The 21,172-nt window shown below is 41.6% G+C and overlaps 1 protein-coding gene across 1 annotated transcript in view; it reads right to left on the bottom strand.

The window, feature by feature from the left end:
• The window catches only part of PIK3CA (phosphatidylinositol-4,5-bisphosphate 3-kinase catalytic subunit alpha), a 40,632-nt gene that overhangs the window by 2,900 nt on the left and 16,560 nt on the right, over positions 1–21,172 (bottom strand). The window contains exons 6-20 of the mRNA XM_060242542.1: positions 20,915–21,000; positions 19,155–19,260; positions 18,296–18,448; positions 15,732–15,866; positions 13,705–13,829; positions 13,154–13,235; positions 12,159–12,323; positions 10,536–10,639; positions 9,546–9,717; positions 8,635–8,741; positions 7,741–7,862; positions 6,406–6,484; positions 5,581–5,751; positions 4,068–4,185; positions 2,405–2,556 (exon numbers count right to left, since the gene is read on the bottom strand). Coding sequence (XP_060098525.1) covers positions 2,405–2,556; positions 4,068–4,185; positions 5,581–5,751; positions 6,406–6,484; positions 7,741–7,862; positions 8,635–8,741; positions 9,546–9,717; positions 10,536–10,639; positions 12,159–12,323; positions 13,154–13,235; positions 13,705–13,829; positions 15,732–15,866; positions 18,296–18,448; positions 19,155–19,260; positions 20,915–21,000 — 1,877 coding nt within the window. The remainder of the gene's footprint in view (positions 1–2,404; positions 2,557–4,067; positions 4,186–5,580; positions 5,752–6,405; positions 6,485–7,740; positions 7,863–8,634; positions 8,742–9,545; positions 9,718–10,535; positions 10,640–12,158; positions 12,324–13,153; positions 13,236–13,704; positions 13,830–15,731; positions 15,867–18,295; positions 18,449–19,154; positions 19,261–20,914; positions 21,001–21,172) is intronic.

Raw genomic sequence — 21,172 nt, 5'->3', positions numbered from 1 at the left:
GCTGACCTTTACATCTGAAAAGGCCAAGATGTTTTTGTTGTTGTTATGTGGCGACCAAGGAGAAAAATACAAGCAAACAAACAAAAAAATATTCCCCCACAAAGGAAAAATAATTTCTGCTTTTCACTGTACAACCCAATGGCCTATGTAGCTTCCTGAAATAAGAAGTATTCGGGAAGCAGATATTGGAAACACAGAGACTGTGGGGATGCAAATTTCATAAAGGCAATAGGGTTACGTTAAAATGGAATGGTTCAGGAGGGTGCTTTAAAGGGAATGGGACTGTAGACTATACTACTGCATATATAACATATTTATCTGTGTTTCGCATTATCTTGCTCTCATTGCACTGTTTTCTACTTATGCAATATAATTTCCTGCACTGCTTAACAGAATGAATCTAATACTGATGCTCTGTTTCAGATGTGACGTTGCTTATCAGAAGAAGAAGAAGAAGATATTGGATTTATATCCCGCCCTCCACTCCGAAGAGTCTCAGAGCGGCTCACAATCTCCTTTACCTTCCTCCCCCACAACAGACACCCTGTGAGGTGGGTGGGGCTGGAGAGGGCTCTCCCAGCAGCTGCCCTTTCGAGGACAACCTCTGCCAGAGCTATGGCTGACCCAAGGCCATTCCAGCAGGTGCAAGTGGAGGAGTGGGGAATCAAACCTGCTTCTCCCAGATAAGAGTCCGCACACTTAACCACTACACCAAACTGGCTCTCCTACGTGTCACCCTGTTGACTTACACTGAGAAAGGCAGATGCTGAACAATGTAAATAAACAAAATCAATCTATAAAGAGAGGGAATCCCTGGCATGCATCATGCCAGATTCCAGCGGGACAGACCAGGCTGCTCAGCCAGCAGGACAGGTCTTCCCCTTAAAGCCATTGGGGCCACCCCTTAACAGTGCTGGTAAGGCTCCGCTTGCTCCCGTTTCTTCATGAAAACTAGCCAGGAAGGTTTTTCCCAGTGTGTGGTTTTATATGCAATTCATTGGTAAGCCTTTGTTTAAGAGTCTGTGTCTTTCATCGTTTGTATCTGAGAAGAACTCAAATGAGGACAGAACAGTAGCATTTGAAAAGGCAATAAAAGAGCAATCATACTTGAAAGAAGGGATGAGATTGTGTATCACACAATGATTAGAGGGAACAGAGAATGTAATGGCCCAGTGGCAGAACCTGGTTCAATCCCTGGAATCTCCAGTTAAAAGGAATAAGTAGTAAATGATGTGAAAGATCTCTGCCTGAGACTCCAGAGATCTGCTAATCTGAGTAGACAATATTGACTTTGATGGACTAATGGCCTGATCCAGCATAAGGCAGTTTTATGTGTTCATTGTGCCTGGAGAAGGTCACCTCTGTTCCCCCTCCCTCTTTGGTTTGCTGGCACACCAACTTCTTCACAGGCAGGCACTGCAATGTTCTTGGCACTTGGGCCAAAAAATTGCCTAACCGCTGTCATAAAAGCTTTCTGATCTCTCAAATTCAGAATCTAATAGTTTTCTTGCACTGCCCCTAACTGTGACCAAAAAACAACCTGGTGTTCCGTTTCAGTTTGCTGTCTCTCCAGCAGGGGAGCCCTGGGTATCATTACAAGATACCCAGACTCCTTACTCTAAGACATGCCCTTGGCTTCAACAGCTTGGGGTGTGAAACACTCAAAAAACATCTATGGTGAAACAGACATCTATACTTTTCTACCTCCATCTGAGAGGCAGAAAGGGATGAGGGGGTCTGCATTAATCTGGGACTGGAGACTGTGGCAGGAGCTGAACATTAATTTCATTTGTGAGGTATTATATTCTATTAATAGACAGCATGATGCATCTTCCTAAATTTGCAAAGTTCAAATCAACAAAAGCTTCATAGGCAGGGGCTTAAGAGTACTTGGAATTGAAAATGCTAAATTTTAAGATAAGCCAAGATCACAAGAGGACCATCTGCATAGCAAGTTGTGTGCATGTACCAAATTTCCTTTCCAGTGTCAGCTAGTCATGCTTCATGGAACATTGCTTTGAGGTTGCCCCTCCACCTCCTCCCTAAATTTCAAGGGCAGTTTTTAGGATGGGAAGATGGGAGGACCGAAAAAACTTCCACGTCTATATGCAGTATAATACATCCCAATGTCCTTTGCCTTACAGCCTTTTCCAACTATTAAAAACCACTGCAACTCAATAAAGACTGATAAACATGAACTAGAGTTCTCTTAAGCATACATAAACATACACACAGTTTTGTTCAAGAAAAAGCTTAATTCAAGCCAAGGGAACACACAGAAATCAAGCGCCCCCCCCCCCTTGTCTCATGGATTGTTTTACCCTGAAATATGGGAAGTGTTACCACTGAACGACGCAACAAAATTTGTTTATGAATCAGGAACATCAGTTCCAAGACAGCTCACCTTTCAAATTCTTTCGTTTTGGTACATTCTTGGGCTCCTTTACTAATCACTATCAAGAAATCTTGCGTTAAGACGAAGGGCACCCGCTCACGTTTGTATCCAAACTTCTTCTTCTTGTGATCCAAGAAATGTCCAAAATCAATGTGGAACAGCTTTAAAGAAAAGAACATGTTAGATTATCACCTAATCAGGAAAGCCAAGAGGGTGAAGGGTTTACATCTAGTTACTGCTTTGATTTTTCAAACATTCAGCAGCAACACAATAAGAGCTTGACGATATAAGGGAAACAATGTTGGACCAGGCCAGTGGCCCATCCAGTCCAACACTCTGTGTCACACAATGGCCAAAAACCAGTTGCCCGTGGGTTACACCAGAAGCATTCAACCTGTGTTCCAAGGAACACCCGCATTCTTTGAAAGCTTAAGAGTTCCGCAAAACTGGCTGGAAGGCTGACAACTTGGTATATGAAATTCAATGTACATAAATCAAAAGGGATACACATTGGAACAAAAAATCTTATATGCTGATGGGATCTGAACTGACTAGCACTGAAAATGAAAGACATCTTGGGGTGGTTGTGGACAGTTTAATGAAAAAGTTAATTCCATGTGCCACAGTAATGAAAAAGGTGAACTGTGCTGGGAATTACTGAAAAAGTAACTAAAAATAAAACAGTTGGTATTGTAATGAGCCTGCGTAGGTCCATGGTCTGGTTTTATTTGGTGTATCTTAAAAATGGTATTTCAGAACTACAAAAAGTACTGAAGAAGCAACCCAGTTAATTAAGGGGCTGGTGCAACTATTCTATAAGGAAAGCTGGAAAAGACTGGGAGTTTTCATTTTAGAAGAAAGATGACAGGGGAACATGACAGGATTATAAAATCATGCATAGAGTAGAAAAAGTGGAGAGACAGCATAGTCTCTCCTGCTCCACAATACTAGGACTTGGGAGCACTCAATGAAATTGATGACCAATAGATTCAAGTCTGACAAAAGGAAGTAATTCTTTACTCAGTGAGTAATTGAACTGTAGAATTCACGGCCGGTTCATGGCCATAAGTACAGATGGCTTTAAAAGGGCTTTAGCCAGAATCATGGAGGAGATGTCCAATTAATGGCTAACTGCCATAGTAATTAAAGGGAATGTCCACATCCATGGGCAGCAGACCTCTGAAACCCACTGGTCCCTGTGCTGTGCTCGTTGTCCCCCCAAGGCAAGTGATTGGCCACTGTGTGAAACAGGATGCCAGTCCAGATGGATCAATGATCTGAGCCAGCAGGGCTATTACCAGTGTCAGTAGACAAGCTCCTTTAAAGGAATCCTGTTCACCACAACAGCTGCCCTGAGCCCTGATTGCCAGGGAAAGGAGTGGGATGTAAGTCGAATGAACAATAAACAAATACGTTTTCTATTGAAATGCACATCTGAGGAGGAACGGTGGATCACAGAGAAGATTCTCATTGGGAGGTGGGCAATAAGTGAGGCCCATCAGATTTAACTGGCACGTGCCTTTACCTAATGCCCCAGAGGCCATAGCATCGCACAGGGGTTCTCTGATACATGCTCAGGGGTTTCTGAGGAGACAAAGCTGACATGACAAGTGTTCTCAAAAAGCAGGAAATTAGAAAAGAACTGTACTGTACAAATAAAGCAGATTTTTACCTGCCCATCATCTTTCACCATGATATTGCTATTGTGACGATCACCAATTCCCAGAATGAAGGTCGCCACGCAATAGCCAGCACAAGAGCGTGTAAACAAATCAATAGCTGCATCATACCTATCAGAAACACAGAGCAGATTTGTAATATTTCATACTGGCCTTTTGCTTAAGTATTTTATTCAGCTGCCTGCTCAGTAAGAAACCTTAATGGGCCCTGGAAGCTAGATGACATTTGGTCAAATGTGGATTGGTCAATTTTTGAGGACTCATAGTTACCAGCTACTGGACTCCACCTGCTTGAGAGAGAATTGGGAAAGAACTGTTTAGCTCAGGGGTATTGAACTCCTTTGTTATGATGGCCTGATCTGACATAAATAAGACCGTGTTGAGCTTAGCCACGTGTGTCATAGAATGTAATGCAAGATAGCAAAGATATACACTTTATAGAGGACACAAACACAAAGATTTTTGTTAAAACCTAGAATAAAACAAGCTTGAAGTATCAGCACTCTTGCAATATTGTGGTCAGCATCAAAGCAAACTCTCCCTCCCCCGCCTGAGCCAATGAAGAGGAGCCTCAGCCAATGAAGAAAACAGAGGCTTTGCTCTGCAACTCCTGTGTGATTTGAGCAAGCCTGGCAAAGCAAGCTGTGATGCAGAAGGAAGCAAGAGAGAGGGAGAAGGAAGCAGACTTGCTTGCGAGCCTGATAGGAGCCATTTGGGGGTCTGATCCAGTCCATAGGCTGCACATTTGACACCCCTGGTTTAGTTGGTGAGAGTGTAGGCAGGAAAGAAGAGGGATGAATTTTGCTGCTGACTGGAGCAGGGTGTGAGTGTCTGTGCTGTTTGCTTATGGGAGAACTGATGCCACCAGAGACAAAAAGGCTGACTAGAATGACCGCTTAGATGAATAACACTTTAAATAAACAGATGATGCTGTAAATCTCCAATTACTTTTCCCTATCAAGGAAACTGCCTAAGCCATTATTGCAAAGCTGCCCCCCTCACTGGGGTTCTGGCTTCACTCTACGTATGCTTAAAGTGCTGTCAAGTCACAGCAGATTTATGGCTACCCCATAATATTTTCAAGAGGTGACAAACAGAGGTGGTTTGCCATAGCCTGCCCCTGCAGAGCAACCCTGGATTCTCTTGGTGGTTTCCCATTCAAATATTATCTAGGGCCAACCCTGTTTAGCTTCCAAGATCTGATGCGACTGGGCTAGCCTGGGCTATCCAGGTCAGGGCCTCCTCATAGAGCACAATGAATTGCTTCTGGAATCTGCTGAATTTGCAAGAGTAATTTGTAGTACACAGAAAACACTGCAGAGCCCTACTAGGATTGTCCAAGCTCTTGCCAGAACAAGCTCTCCTTTTAACTGCAGCCATACCATGTAAATGTCCAATTTATAAAACACTCTCATTTGAAAGAGGAAGACTGGAAGAGACTGAGGCTTCCATCAAGGCGGGAAACTGATCAATGAGGCAGAAAGAAAAAGAAAAAATCTCACTTACATTTCCCCTTTGTTCTTGTCTTTGAGCCACTGATGTAGCGCATGACTGTTGAACTGCAGCGCACCTTTAAGGCCACCCTTGCACTGAATTTGCATGATTGTGTGCGAATTTCTCACAACTTCAATGAGTCCCACACAGTCACCAATAGATAAACAACCATAAGGGAGCATCCTAGAAAAGGAATTGGAGTATATGCTTTGACAGAGTCAACAACATGCAAGTGGGGTTTAGAAATCTCAGTATGAGCAACACCAAGTCTTGCTTTTTCTAGCCAGAAGGCCATCGAAAACAAACCTATCTGGATATATAACCAAGAGGCCTGGGCTCTAAAGAACTACACAGACTAGTTCCAGACTAGCTTTGGGCTTCGTTTTCTGGAACAGTGGTCCCTCAGGGCATATGACAAGCCTTTTAAATTATAGAGGAGATTCAGAAGTCGTTTCTGGTATGCAGGGGGGGGGGGGGGCTGTTTCAAATAAAACATCCCACTGAGCATACCTAAAGTAGGTATTTGGATACTGGCCTAAGATTGTGCGTGTGTGGAGGGGGGAGGGAAACAAAAGAACATCAGTTGCAATGACACTTGGCTCTGAATCCATTTGTGTATTTGCTGAAAGCAGGTGGCAAAGGCAGGCTGTCTTGCCACTCGCTTGAAGTGAAGAACATCTAAAACATTACTCGTAGCACAGGCAGAGCTGTTTACCATCACGATAAATTATATAAGGTTTTCTGCTTGACCCTAGCAAGTTCTTCAAGCAGAAGCGGCAATGCAAAACAACATTTGGAAGCGAATATTTGGAGTCAGCACGATTTATGAATACTTGCCTAAGATCAAGACCTTGATTTTGCCAGATATTTTCCATAATTCGTATGATTTGAAGTGTGAGCATATCCTGGCGTAGATCTGAAACACAGGAGCACACACAAAGCACTTTAAACATCTGGAATGGCGAATACAGTTCAATTTTTGGAATGTCAGAACTTTGATTACTAATATGTTAAATCTGTGCATTGTCTAGGATTTTGCCTTGGCATTTCATAACCAAATGTTACATCTAAGAAAAATGTCCCAGCAAATTAATATTACAGACAAGGAGGGGGGAGTTCACTAGCTGCGCTGGCCGTCTGCCTCTTCCTCTTTTCCCTCTCAGCAAGCTCTTCTGCCTTCAGGGAGAGGTCCGTGGCCCAGTGGTAGAGCATTTCTTGGCATGCAGAAGGTCCCAAGTTCAATCCCTGGCATTTCAAGAGGATCAGGTAGTGGGTGAGGTGAAAGACCTCAATCTGAGACCCTGGAGAACTGCTACCAGTCTGACAACACTGACTTTGTGCAGTTCATGCCAGAGCAAAGAGAAAAAGCATGCTTATGTAGCAGGAAGGGAGATAACATGCTGTCTCTCCCAAGCCAGGCTGCTACCAATTTCTGTCTGTATACACATTTTCCCCAGCAAAGTAGCTACAGTGCTATAGAGGCTGCCTTTCCTCCACAGAGCATAGCACGAGTAGCGAGGCAGCGGCTGGAGAGATGTGGACGCAGACCAATGGGCCGCTCACCTGGGGTAATCACTCTTACTTCAAGTAAACAGCAAAGTGGCCAGCTGCATGACTCTGAAAGGCATGGACAACACTGCAGCTGTTTAGAATGTATGTGAATGAGCTAACAGGGTCTTTCTCTTAAAATCAGAACCACAGCAAGCAGCTTCTGCACCAAGAGGAAAACAGCCATGTTTTAGTTTATTATGGTGAAAGAAACCAATGCGTGAAAGCCTATTTTGGGGTTTAGAAGGCCATGAAATCTGTCGGAAGAAAGCCATGTGGCTTGCTGAACCATTTCCAAGTCAGTTTCCTGCTCAGAATCTCCTCTCCAGTGAACCCTACTGGAGTTTTGGAGGAAAGAGGAAGAGAATTGTTCATCTGGAAACTAAAAGAAATACTCCAGTGTGTGCTCTTGTCAGGACACTATGCTAGATCATGACCATATGATGGCAATATTCCAAAGAAATGCAAACTGCAGATAATAAAATTATTTATAAAACTCATGCAATTCACATTTGTTCTATAAATCTTTAAAACTGGCAGGTGGAATCTGAACAGATGGATATTTGCTTAGACAGTAAAGACAATGAGAAACACATGCAACCAAAATGAAATATTCTTCCTTACCATCCCCATTTTTAAAGATGATCTCATTGTTTTGAAACAGCAACTCAGACATAATATCTGGGTTTTCCCAATTGAGCCACAATGGCCTTTTCGCAGATGACATAATTCTGCACTCCTCAAGCCTAGGAAAGGATAAAATTGCTGCTTAACAAACGACCCTTCAAATTGACACAAAGAATTATATTGTTGCCTATTCCTCAGACCAAAGCAACACAGTTCTATTTCAATTCCCCGAGAGTGCTTCCCAGTTAGAACAGAAATATGAATAAAAATGCACCACCACAACTGATAGTTTAGACAGATGGCACATACCACAGGCAGCACTGGACAAATCATTGGTTGGATTCCACAGATGTAGTGGGGATGTAGCGATGGCCACAGGCACAGATGGCTTTAAAGGGGTATTAGACAGATTAATGGATGACAGATCTATCAGAGGCTGTTAGATATGGTGACTAAAGGGAACCTCCACATTCAGAGGCAGTCAACCTCTGAATCCCAGTGCCAGGAGGTAACATCCTGCAGGGGAAGGCCTCTGTGCCCTATTGTTGGACCTCCAGAGGAACTGGTTGGCCACTGTGTGAGACAGGGATGTTGGATTAGATGGGCCATTGGGCTCTTCTTATGTTCTTCCAGATCCATTCTGCTAGCATGAATACTTTCCTTTGGTGTGAGGAGCCCTCCCACAACCCAAGAGGCTCTAACAGAGCCTATGGCCAACTCAATGCCAACAATACCTTACCTGGGATGGTGGGGTACTGCACAGAAGCCAATGGCTTGCATCTTTTTAAAACAGGGGACCTACTAAGAACGGGCCTGAATAGGCAAACTGCCATTCCCCAGCCTGTGAAAACAGCAATATTTTCCCCAAGACGGTTTCTTTTTCCAACATACCTAAGGGTTCCAAGCTGATGAGCAGGATTGAGAGGAGATATAAAGCCTTGCAACGCATCCATGAAGTCTGGCCGCCTCATTTGCTCCACAAGGAACTTCATCTGTACCTGGTAGATAACGCCGAATTCATGAATCCCAAGCTTATGACCAGTTCCAGTTTTTAGCACAAACTGGCATGATCTAAGGTGGGGGTGTCGAACACGCATTTTGGGGGTCCTATCAGGCCCACAAACAACTGGCTGTCATCTGCTCCCTTCTCCCTATATCCTGCTTCTTTCTGCATAACAGCTTGCTTTGTATTCAATTGCACAGCAGAGCTACTGAACCAAGCCTTTCTTCCTTCTGTTGGCTGAGGCTCCCCCCACTCCCCTCTGGGGAAGGAAGGAAAGAGCCAGAGTTTCTTTTGCCCGGTTCCCTGGATCCCATGGGAGAAATAGAAAGAAAACATCTTTAAGACCAATGAGTGCTAACATTTTAAGCATGTTTTAAGTTTTTAAAAATATGTATTTGTGTTTGTCTGTGTTCTTTATAAAATATATCTCTGCTACCTAATCTCAAATAGGTACGACTCTGGGGTGACGCTGCTTTCACAACATTTTCACGGCAGACTTTTTACGGGGTGGTTTGCCATTGCCTTCCCCAGTCATCTACACTTTCCCCCCAGCAAGCTGGGTACTCAGTGTACTGACCTCAGAAGGATGGAAGGCTGAGTCAACCTGAAGCCGGCTACCTGAAAACCCAGCTTCTGCCGGGGATCGACCTCAGGTCGTGAGCAGAGCTTAGGACTGCAGTACTGCAGCTTTAACACTCTGTGCCATGGGGCTCATATTGCAGTAAAGAGAACAGCAAATACAAAGCACGGCTTTCTTTTTTCAGTTATGGAGCATATTTAAAGCTCCACTGGACATTACCTTTTGCGTTTCATCCTTTTTCTCTTGTTTGAGGATGTCTGTGAGGTTAATCAGTTTTTCCATAGCTTCTACCTGCCTGCTCAGATGCTTTAGGTACATCCCACATGCTCTGCAGTAGGATTCCAAAAGCAGACCAAACCTCTGGCTCACGTTTTTATTGTGCATTTCGGACCTATCAGGAAAAAATATATATACTTTAAGTAACTTTTAATATCTACCTCACTATCCAGGTACATTCTCACTTCATTCCTCAACTACAAGTGTCTCCAATAGCAGAGAGACTGAAAAGAGCTGAGACCTTGAAATGGCAGTGTACTCAGTATAATCAATTTGGGTATACATGACACATTGATATCAGTAAAAATCAACTCTCATCTCATGAGCAAGATTAATCAGCATAAGTATCAATGTAGAGTTTTCAAAAATAGGCTAGCATTTAAATTTTATTTTAATCATTCTTATATCTATAGCGCTATAAAAAGAAAACAGGATTCTGCAACAAGGCACTTGCACTGGTTACTAAGACAGTAGGAAGAATTAGAAAAAACAAAAGTCTTTATTTTAGAGCATTTCTAACTTGCCTTTCTCTGAAACCAGAGTTCAAGCAGGTTACAGTGACAAAAAGGAACCTTTAGGAACCCAGTGCAAATGTTCTAGTTTTTAATGGAAAATTGGTTGCCTTTTTTAATAATTCATTTTGCTAATTATTTAACTTAGATAATAATACAAAAAATTAAATCTATGTGTGGAATTTAAGTTGTATCATATTTTGAAGCTTTTATGATGTTATGTAAGCTGTTTGAATTTTCAATAAAGAAAATTTTGAAATTTAAAAACCCCCAACTACATACTTTCAATTACATAAAACAATAAAGCGAATGAAAAAAGCTAGTTATCTGTTAGCAACTGCTTAGGCTCACAACAAGTTAAGATAACATTTCACATGTTTTATAACAAGATACAAGCTTAAAGTGGAAAAACCAAACGTACTTTAGATGCCAAAAGAAGAAGTGTCCTATTCTCTGATTGGTCAGCGCCTTCTTCAGTAAAAACCTCACTAACAGATTATCCAAGTACTGCTCATATTTTAGAACCTAGAAGCAACACAGTTAATGAGCTACAAATCACATTTTGCTGAGGCAATGTTAAAAGTATTGTACTCTAAATGACAACAAAACAACAAATCATTTGTAAATGGCCACTTCTCTGGTCACCCATGGTGAATATAAATTCCCCTCTATGGCAACCAGAATCTCCCCTCTGGCTCCATTCTTGGTGTTTAAATAAATCCATAGCACAATCTTGGCTCAGGGTATTATTTCTAATGAAATAAATGAAGTTTCAGTTCCCTTCATAAACAACTGAGCCAACACTTACTTTTGTGCCTGAAGACTCCTGCTTTGTTTTACAGACAACGTCACTACCCTCGTATCCTGTTTTGAACCTAACTGAAAGCCCATAATTTTCTGAGCCAAAGTGGTTATCTATGCAGGATCAGTAGTGCGGATTTACCTTCCCTTCTGTCTAATTTCTCCTGCACGAACTGAGTCATTTAGAGTCTGAAAGGGGCCCGTCTGTCTCTCCACATCTCTTTCTCTTTCAGTGTTTGCAGCTTTTTACCTCTTAGGAGAAAACTAACTGAAGCGTATTTTTGGATGCAGTTCATTCAAGTTCCTATTTGTATGTATGTTTATATGATTTAAATGTGGGAACACTTTCAAAGAAGTATGCATAGGATTGCAGCCGAACCCCATGCTTCTCTGAAGCAAGGGACTGGTGCAAGTGCTGAGCAGTGGCCCACCAGACTTTTAAGTATTTTGCTCAGCATGCAGGGCTGGTTCTCTGCCCATGCAACCAGGCAAGCCCTTGAGAGGCTGGGAGCGCTGCTGGGGCTTGGCTATTCCCCAGTTTGCCTGGCCAAGCACAGTCCTTGTCTCTTCCCTCTCTGCCTTGTTTGTTTGCCAGCACACCAGTCTCTCCACAGACACTGCCTTTTTTTTGGTCCTTGGGCCAAAAAGGTTGCCTAACCCAGATATACATGTTTACTTGGAAGCAAGTCTGATTGTTTCCAGAGTTCCTTATTTTCAGAATTGCTTACTTCCAGGTTAATGTGCATAGGACTGCAGTCAGGTTACACATTGATCGATGAGCAGGTCCTTTTGAAAAAGAGCAGACTTGTTCTGAGTAAACATGCATTCTATACACAGCAGTCTGAGCACAAAGGACAAATTTTGTCCTTTTAACTTGCGGGTGGGTGCGGGGCAGATTATTTCTTTGAAACTACTTCAAGGTAAAAATACAAAATATTGTTCTCTTTCTCAGTTGGTTCTCTCCCTTGCTTAATACTCTGACCGCCCCCTGTATTACTCCAAAGCTCTAACCACTCTGCTCTCTTTTAGCCAGTCCAACTTCTCCAGCTGCAATGCTATTTTATCCAACTGTCAGCAAAACTTTCATCATGCAGCCAAACAATACTGATCAAACTTAATCATTTCCAGGGTTAATCACAACCTTCCAGAAAACCCCATCAAGCCTTCTTTAGCATATTGCGTTTTAACTTACAAATACAAGCCTGCATGCAATAAAAAGGTTGTTTAAAAGAGATTACAATACCTGCACCAGTTGAATCAAATACTGGGACAGCTTGTCATCTGTCAAGTATTTTTCCAGACACCGCACTGCAAAAGCACGCACCATCCGATCGGGGTAGTTGCAGTCCAAGAGTTCCATCGCCTGCTCAGGTTTGATGGGAGGCCAGTCTTTGATCAAGCAGTACATCTGCACATGTGAGAATGCCATGGATTTGCATCACTACCTCTATCGTGATAACACAAGAACCGCCTCGTGGGATCAGACCAAAATGGCATCTAATCTAGCATTTTGCCACCAACTGCAAGAAAGCAACCAGCTGCCTCTGGAAGCAGGGAATGAAATGGAGGAGCTGACTCCTCTGTCTCCAGCATCTAGCAGTCAAAGGTACACTATCTCTGAACTGTTGTCATGGCTAAGAGATGAGCATCAATCTCCCCCCCCCCAAAAAAAGCTATTCAATCAGAGTCTTTCATAATATCTAGTGGCAAGGAATTACAAATATTAACTATGCACAGTGCTTTTTTATAATGGTCCTGGAACAATTTCCTTTTGCTTCAATTAACATACATTGCACAGTCAGAGCTTTTTTTGTAGCAGGAACTCCTTTGTATATTAGGCCACACCCCCGATGTAGCCAATCCTCCTGGAGCTTACAGTAGGCTCTGTACGAAGAGCCCTGTAAGCTCTGGGAGGACCGGCTACATCAGGGATGTGTGGCCTAATATGCAAAGGAGTTCCTACTATAAAAAAAGCTCTGACTGTGCAATGTATGTTAATTGAAGCAAAAGGAAATTGTTCCAGGACCATTATCCCGTAACAGCATTCTAGAGGGAAATTATAGCTTTATCATGACAACATACATGGTATATACAGAAATGCAAGAGAACAAAATCCAAACTTCAATGATATTCTCCCATTCATACAAGCTACTATAATGAAAGCAATTGTGTGAATTTAAAAAATTATGGATATCTGAAATATTTCTAATTGAGTTTGTTCAGTAAGACAGATTTTACCTGGGCTACTTCATCTCTAGAGTTCCACTTAACAGACAAAAGCAGCTTAGGTAGAATTTCTGGCATATTTACACAATAATGCCTGGAAAGAAAAACAGAACACAAATGGATTTAGCTCAAACAGTCTGAAGTATTATAGCAAATGTTTTCTGATTACTCAACTGTACTTGGCAGTTTGTCTGCTGCAATGTAAACACCTTTCTAGAGGATTTCCAGACAACCCACAAAAACACTGGCCATGACTGGCAGACTATACTTGTTCTCATCTCTGGTCCAGGTGTCTTTTTCCATTCCCACCTGAAGTCTGGGCCAGGAGTTCCTCAGGGGCAGGCTGCGTCATACTCATGGTTATTTCACCTGCTCATCACAGAACTTTCTTTACTTGGATGGAACTGTAACTATCACATTTCTGTTCCACCCTTCCTGAGTTAAGCTACAGCCAGAGTGAATGATTGGCTCAAGGTCATTCAGTGAGCTCTGTGGCTGATTGGAGCTTTGAGCTTTCTAGCCACTAAAGCACACTGGCTCTCTGGAAGCTCCAAGTCTCATACCTGTGCCTCCAAAGGAAGTCCTTCTCTTGTTCAGTTATTTCAGACAGGGGATCTCGAGTGCAAATTGCACGGAGCTGCTCTTTGTCACTTTCACTCAGTTCATTGTCTCTAGCTATTCTACTGCTCTGTAAGATGAGACACAGCATGTCACTCAAACAACAAAGGTAGGATTCACATTTTCATTAGATTGTATCAAAACTACTGGAAAGCACTTGCTTGAGTCTATTTCATTTATTTGCCATATACTTGTTTTCCAGGGCTTTTTTTGTAGCATGAACTCCTTTGCATATTAGGCCACACACTCCTGATGTAGCCAATCCTACAAGAGCTTACAGGGCTCTTAGTATAGGGCCTACTGCAAGCTCCAGGAGGACTGGCTATATCAGGTGCGTGTGGCCTAATATGCAAAGGAGTTCCTGCTACAAAAAAAGCTCTGCCTGTTTCACTTTTTAACACCAGCATTCCTAAAGCATCTTACTTCCATTAATTTTTTTATTTAAGAATAAATACAAATATGCACTGGTTTAATAATAATTCAAACGCAAAAAGCCATAACTAAAAGGACAGTTCCATTTAAACATTTAGTAGGGGATAGCATAAAACTGGGTTTCACTTAATTTATGACCAAGAAAGAACATCAATGGGCCTCCTGAGGACTACATCTCCCATCTCCAGAATCACAATTGAAATGGCTTTGCTTCTAGAAACTAATATCAGTTCTTGGCACTGTAAGATGGCCCTTTGAACAGAGCCTTGCCAGCAGATCTTGGAACACTGTCAGGTTCATCTGACAAAAGGCATGGGAACACTTCAGCCATATGGTCACTAAGCTGTTGTGATGGTAAAAAGTCCTCTGTATCCATCAGCATAGACGGCTCATGCTGGTCAAGTACCAAAGGATACGCTTCTGCTGCTACATTTATGGAGCTCAGGACCAGCTCAAGTGATCTTCTTCATAGGCCACTTGAAAGGGTCTCTGCAACCCACCTTAGATGGATTCAGCAGAGATCTGGGAAAAGACACAGGCCTATTCCCACGCCATCCTGGCAGGATTCAAAGCAGAGTGCAGAGGAAGTGCCTCCGAAGCCCACCTTGGATGGGCTTTGTTCTACAAATAATTTGGGAATGATCATAACTCTTTGAAGATTGAAATTTCTTCGGAGTCACCCAGTGAAATTGACATACTCTTTATGGGAATTTCTATTTTTAAAGATCATCCTCCTGTTGTAAGAATTTTTGGATGCTTATGCACTTATATACAATGTGATATTTTTCTACTTCGAATCAAGTGTTGGTATTTTTGACACAGTTGTTTGGGTTAGTATTCTGTACTGTGCCGCCACTGTTTTTCTCACCTTGGACCCTAAGCAGCCATATCACCACAACAGGAGACTGCAACAAGTGCAAGTCAAGCTTACATCCTCCCACATTTGTTTGGCTTCCCAAGCGGCTGGCTTGGGCAGGAAAGCAGCCATGGTGAATCCATGACTGACAGTAAACCTGTACTTGAATTTTCAAAAAACTTTTGATAGCTTCTCCAAGCCTCCTAGTCTATCTGATACCAGATCGTGAGTTCAAAGTAAGGTAGGGAAGCCATTCTTTATCCCTCCACATAGGTCCTCTTTCTTACACCAATATGTTAGATGACTTACAGATTGGCATATGTGATTGCTGTAACTGCCAAAGCTTTGTGACCAATCCGAATGAATTAACCTCCACCTGTTAAAAGGGGCTTGAATTCTTTTGATCTGTTGAGTTAGATGCTAAGAACCTCGTAAAATGAACTAGAACAATTAAAGATCCAACATCCACGATTGTAAAGAATAACTATTACAAATTCCTAGAACTTCCACAGTAAAAGCTCTGCTTAAATCTGAGCCCCATCAAATGACAGCCTCATCAAACAGTCCACAGAACTGAATTCAAGCTTAATATTAATCAACCGTCATCTCTCCGTAAAGTATTTTAAGAATGTGCACACATGCTTTAATGATTTTCACAAAACAATCAGAATAATGTTTCCTTACCTGCCCAGCAGGACTGTAATTATACCCTAGTTCTCGAGAGATAGTCCAATTGGCATGTTCTTCAATCACTGACATGTCAGGAAACTTTACGGGACTGCTAAACCAATCAAATTCCAGCTCTAAACATGGAGTTTCCTGAGGAGGTGGAGAAATTGTATATTATCAATAATGTCAATTAAGAAAATAAAATTCTTATTTCCATAAACATGCGATGGGTATCTTTAAAGGACATGAACAATTGCTAAGGAGTACTGGCTACTACCTCATGGCCTATGTAAGAACAGTTCTCAGTATGTCTTTCCTCTCATTTGGAATCAAATTCAATAGATGGACAGCTTTATTTATTTACTACTTTAGATTTCTATCTCACCCCTCTGCAAGCAGACAACAAACAGGGCACTGCATAAACCACAATTTCCCATTAATTCAAGGGTCATAAAATGTGCTGCAGTTCTGAATGGTTCCATTTGCAATTTTGTTTTCTGTCTGCCTGCCCTCTGGCCTAGTGCAAAAGAGAGATCTAACAGCCATTCACAGGCTGTTCTCATAGGCAGCTGATAAGAAGCCAAATTGCCTCTGGGCTGTACCACTACACAGATGACAAAAGTATTCTGCACCTAAGCGCACCTCTGCTTCCTAGGGCTCAAATGTCGTAGTCTGTTATCAGTAATAAATCACACAGACTTAAAACATTAAAGTCATTACCCAGCCGCTATAGGGGACTGAGATCAGGGGTTGGGATGACAACACAATAGCCTGGAGATAACACTAAACTCCTTTCTAAGGAGAACTTAGATAATGTCTCAGGGCACTTCAGCTGCCCTGTTTTGAGCTGAATCTAGCTTAGCTTTCTTTAGGGTTGGTGCCCACACTTAATTACTGGAGAAAGTTGAAGGATTCTCCTTCAAATCACCTTTCTAAGCAGTGCTTTATCCAGCTCCAGAAAGGCATCTCTTGGGTTGCCCGCCCCCCCACCCCAGGCTCCACAACCTCCAAAATTTCCCAACCCAGAATTGGCAACCCTATTCCTTTCAGAATCACTGTGAATGCAGAGGCATTCAGGAGAGCCACAGAACATCTGCATGTTGGCTTTCCCCATCCTTCCTTACCTCAACCCCTACAGATGCTATTCACATTCTTGAGGCCATGGGAGAGGGTTTTTTTACACAATTGTTATAGTATAAGGCTATAGCAGTACGTAAGTTATCCATGGGGGGCAGGAATGGTGGCCATAGTGGAATGAGGCAAGGAAAATGTTGATGATGTGGGCAGAAGCTGCAAAAATGCTCATTTCCCTATCTATACAGAATGAAAAGGTGCTTTCACTGCATTCTTTCCCAAAAGATACCCATACCCAACCAAGCAACAAAGCAGGGGAAAACAGAAGTAGGATGAAGGGGTGGGGAGATTATGTGGACACTCCCCCTGAAAAAAGCCCTACACTAAGAAAGCTAAAGCAAAGCAAAGCAAAACTTTTATGTGGGAAAGGCAAAGCTAAGATTCAATTTACTGGATCATTTAAGAACTACAAGATTATTAACAACTAGTAAATGACTAAATTAGTAGCTTCAAGGTTACTTTCAGAGTTTGTTTTAGGAGTTAGGATGCTGAGTTAACAAATAAAAACGTTTTCTAATGTGAATTTAATAGGCTAATAAAAAGTTGCTCTGCCTTTGCTTGTCCAAAGCTAAAACAGATCACACTAGGTTTCTTTCTCACACCTGGGAGAGAGCTTAACAAAATTAAAATATTTGCCAAATTTGCCCCATTGCTCAGTCAGCTGTCAATCAGCAACTCAAAGGGCCACTGTTGACATGTCATCATCTGTTCAGAACTGCACTCGTCAACATTATTTGGCCCCGATATGCATATGTCAGGTGGAGACACACCTTCATCACATTTTGACCTTCAGGCAGGAGCAATTCTAATGTCTTTATGTGGCTTGATCACCTGTAAGCCAAAGCACCTTTCTGGACATCCTTTGCCTGGCTCCCGTTTTAAAACCTATCTTCCATTTTGTGTAAAGCAAGAGATCTAAATTGCATAGAGGTGACTACTCTTACAGCCTAAAGTTTCTCATTTTTTCAAACTGTGGGTAGCATGGCAAAGCACCGTATGCTCTTGTGTTTAAAGGACAAGGCTGATTTGGTTACAGGTGAGTAGCCATATTGGTCTGCAGTAGATGGACAAGATTCAAGTCCAGCAGTTCCTTTAGGAAAGATTTTCAGGGTATAAGCTTTTGACAGTCAAAGCTCTCTTCATCAGATATGACAAATCTTGTTGGATTTTAAGGTGCTGCCGGCCGTGAATCTTGCTTCCCTAACTTGCCAACTTCCCATGGATAGAGATTATGGAAGAGGATTCCATCACGTTTCTTCATAAGAAGTGGAACAATAAAGCAGGTTTACCAGCTCATCTACTGTATAATAGAAACAGGTCTTAGTTACACTTTGCGAACTGAGACTTTTTTGGGAGTAGAAGATCACTACGATGTACTGTGGTTTAATGCAACACATTTTTAAAGGAAAACAAAACTCAGAAATTGACAAGAGATGCCCATTTACCTTATTTGGGTTTGATCCAGTAACTCCAATAGGATTTAGGAGGTCTTCCAGACCATGAGGTACGGGCCACAGATTCAGAGCCATTTTGCCAGAAACAAGAGTGTCTGTATAATCAAACATGTTAATATTCCCCCACGCCAATGGGCAGTGCTCCTTAAAAAGAGCAAACAATCATTGTTTAGTCTCATCTATTAATGACCACATTACAAATTTAAAAGACTCAGAAGATAGCGGGCGACACAGTTGAAAAACTCATGCATGGATAGCAAAGCGACTTGAAATAATTAATCATAAGTTAAGGGTCAACACGGGCCTGGTCTATGCCTGGAACAGAATGACATGAAGCTGCCTGATACTGAATCAGGCCACTGGTCCGTCAAGGTGAGTACTGTCTCCTCAGATTGGTAGCAACTCTCCAAGGTCTCAGGTAGAGCTTTTTCACATTGCCGACGACCTGATCCTTTTCAATGGAGATGATAGGGTTGAACTTGGGATGCTGTACCACTGAGCCATGACCCCTTCTCATAATGAGATAATGAGGTAGCACTATGGACTGAACTACTTTGGACGGCAGGAAAATGATTAATTTCGTCGACATTATCATATATTAAAAATTCCCTGGAAATAGAAAGCTAGTGTGGCCTGCAGAGGGCCAGGCTAGTATCTGTCTCCCTCATATGCAGTTTTTAATTTCTTTTTTCAAGATGCAATGAAAGCCTGACACTTCCACCTGCAGCCTGAAGTAGTACAACCCATTCTACAGTGCCTCTCTAGCGCACATATGGGCCACTCCAGAGAATTATTTAAAAGCACTTCTGGTTTTTGTTAAGTTTCTTATCATGAAGGGTGTTATACTTACCTCCTTGGCACCTTTTCTACCTTTAACTGAGCAGATAGAAAGGCAAAGTCGGGCAGCACGTGGAAGATCAAGAATATGCATCTCATACTGCAGCCATTCGTTCCATCTGCAGAAGAGGAAAGGTGGAATCTAACCAAAAGGCACTCAGGAATTTAACAAAAAATGCTTACTAAACTGACTATTCTATTTGAAACAACAACGACAACAACAATTAGTGCAATTCTGGCTGAATTAAGCCAAGTTTTCATTTAATGTTTGTTTGGCATCCTGAGTGGGGGGTTTTTTTGGGGGGGGGGATAGCATCCTTGAGCACTGACGGTACACACTGAAGTTTAGCATGCAAGTCTATGATGTAATTTTACATTTCAAATTCACACTAGCTCAACATCAATGCTTGCTTTTAAAGGAGAGACTGATAGGAGAGAGGAACAAAAACAGAGCGAGATGCATTATAAAACAATATCAAAAGTAAGTTTCTTTTAAACACTGTTATTTTCCAGCTGTACTTGGGTCATATTCACATGTTCATCCTTTGTAGTAATGTAGTGTTTATGCTTCATGCTGGAGTATTGGTTCAATAGAAGACTGAAGCTCTCCCTTAGGAAATGCCCATTTTCTATTCTGAATTCAGCCATGCCAAAGCTGAGCAGAATTTTCCACATCCCTGGAAGAACTGTACTTTAGCAGTTTATGGGGCAGTTGCTCCCTGTGTGTTCCTGCTCACAGCACAATCCCTGGCATAATGGTTTAGAAAAAGCAGCTGATTGTACTAAACCACCACTATACTGCCTGTGATTTTGGCAGCGGAGTGTGGCAAAGAAACATGGAGTATGTCAAAGAAAGCAACCATAACATATAGCCTGAATGCTCATTTACAGTACTTTCTGCTTGCATTGGCCAAACAAATGTTTAGGGCTTTCAATGATGCTCCTGGAGCCCACAGTTAAAGAAGTGTGTTCTTATTCTTCTTGATAAGAACTGCAAGCTGCACAAATCAGACTATGGTTATCATCAGTGCCTTATGTTGGATGTGCATTTGGGGACTTGGCTTAAATGGACATTACCTTAGAGAGTAATTATGCAAACAGAAGAGGGAAACATTTATAATTCCACTCAACATAAATCCTTTTTTGGATACAACCACATATATATATATATATACACACACACACACACACACACACATATATATATACATACATATATATATATATATATATATATATATATATACACACACACACACACACATATACATACATATACATATATATATATTCATTAGAATAGGATGCCCACTAAACGACACCCAAAAAATAAAGTGAGAATGGTGAGAAGCAGAAATTCAAAACACAGCATGTTCTTTAGATATGCCATACAATACGGATCAATCTTTACTAGCTGAGAAAGCACAAAGCCTAGCTAAAGAAACCTTTTCAGGCTTGCTCTCTTAGTGAAGAGTAAATCTGGCATATTTGGATTTACTCATTGATAATGAATGCAGGTAAAAAAGAGGCACCATACTCCTAAGATAACCATTTTAAAACTGAGAATGTTCTTTACAGCAGTGGATGCTGTAATCATCTCTAGGATAGGTATAGTAGTAATTTTCGTGCCCTGCAAAGCACACAGAATTTGGTTATGAATTATGAACAGTGTGGTATACTCTGTTAACAAAATATTTAAAAAGAAAGAAGAGCCCAATTACACCAAACATCTTTAACAGGTTTCTTTTTCACTGGTTTAGAGCTATTATTTACCTAGGATTGGAACAAGGTACTCTTTGTGTATTCACATTATCACACAATGGTTCTCCTCCATGGTAGATACCAGTTCGGACATAGATCTGAAAACAGCATGTTTAAACATATAATTATACTATACTGAAATGCAAGGTTTTGCAAAGCAAGTGTTGATTTTGCAATATATTTCATGTACAACAAATGGCTACGAGTGTCAGTCAGTACTTAAGACAAAAGTTTCTCATATCTCAAAATTAACATTTATTTATTGGGCAA

The sequence above is a fragment of the Heteronotia binoei genome, chromosome 6 (genome assembly GCF_032191835.1).
Source record: "Heteronotia binoei isolate CCM8104 ecotype False Entrance Well chromosome 6, APGP_CSIRO_Hbin_v1, whole genome shotgun sequence".
NCBI classification, from domain to species: domain Eukaryota; kingdom Metazoa; phylum Chordata; class Lepidosauria; order Squamata; family Gekkonidae; genus Heteronotia; species Heteronotia binoei.
Note: the sequence above shows the minus strand (reverse complement) of the source record. Positions and strands in the feature narration are given on the sequence as shown.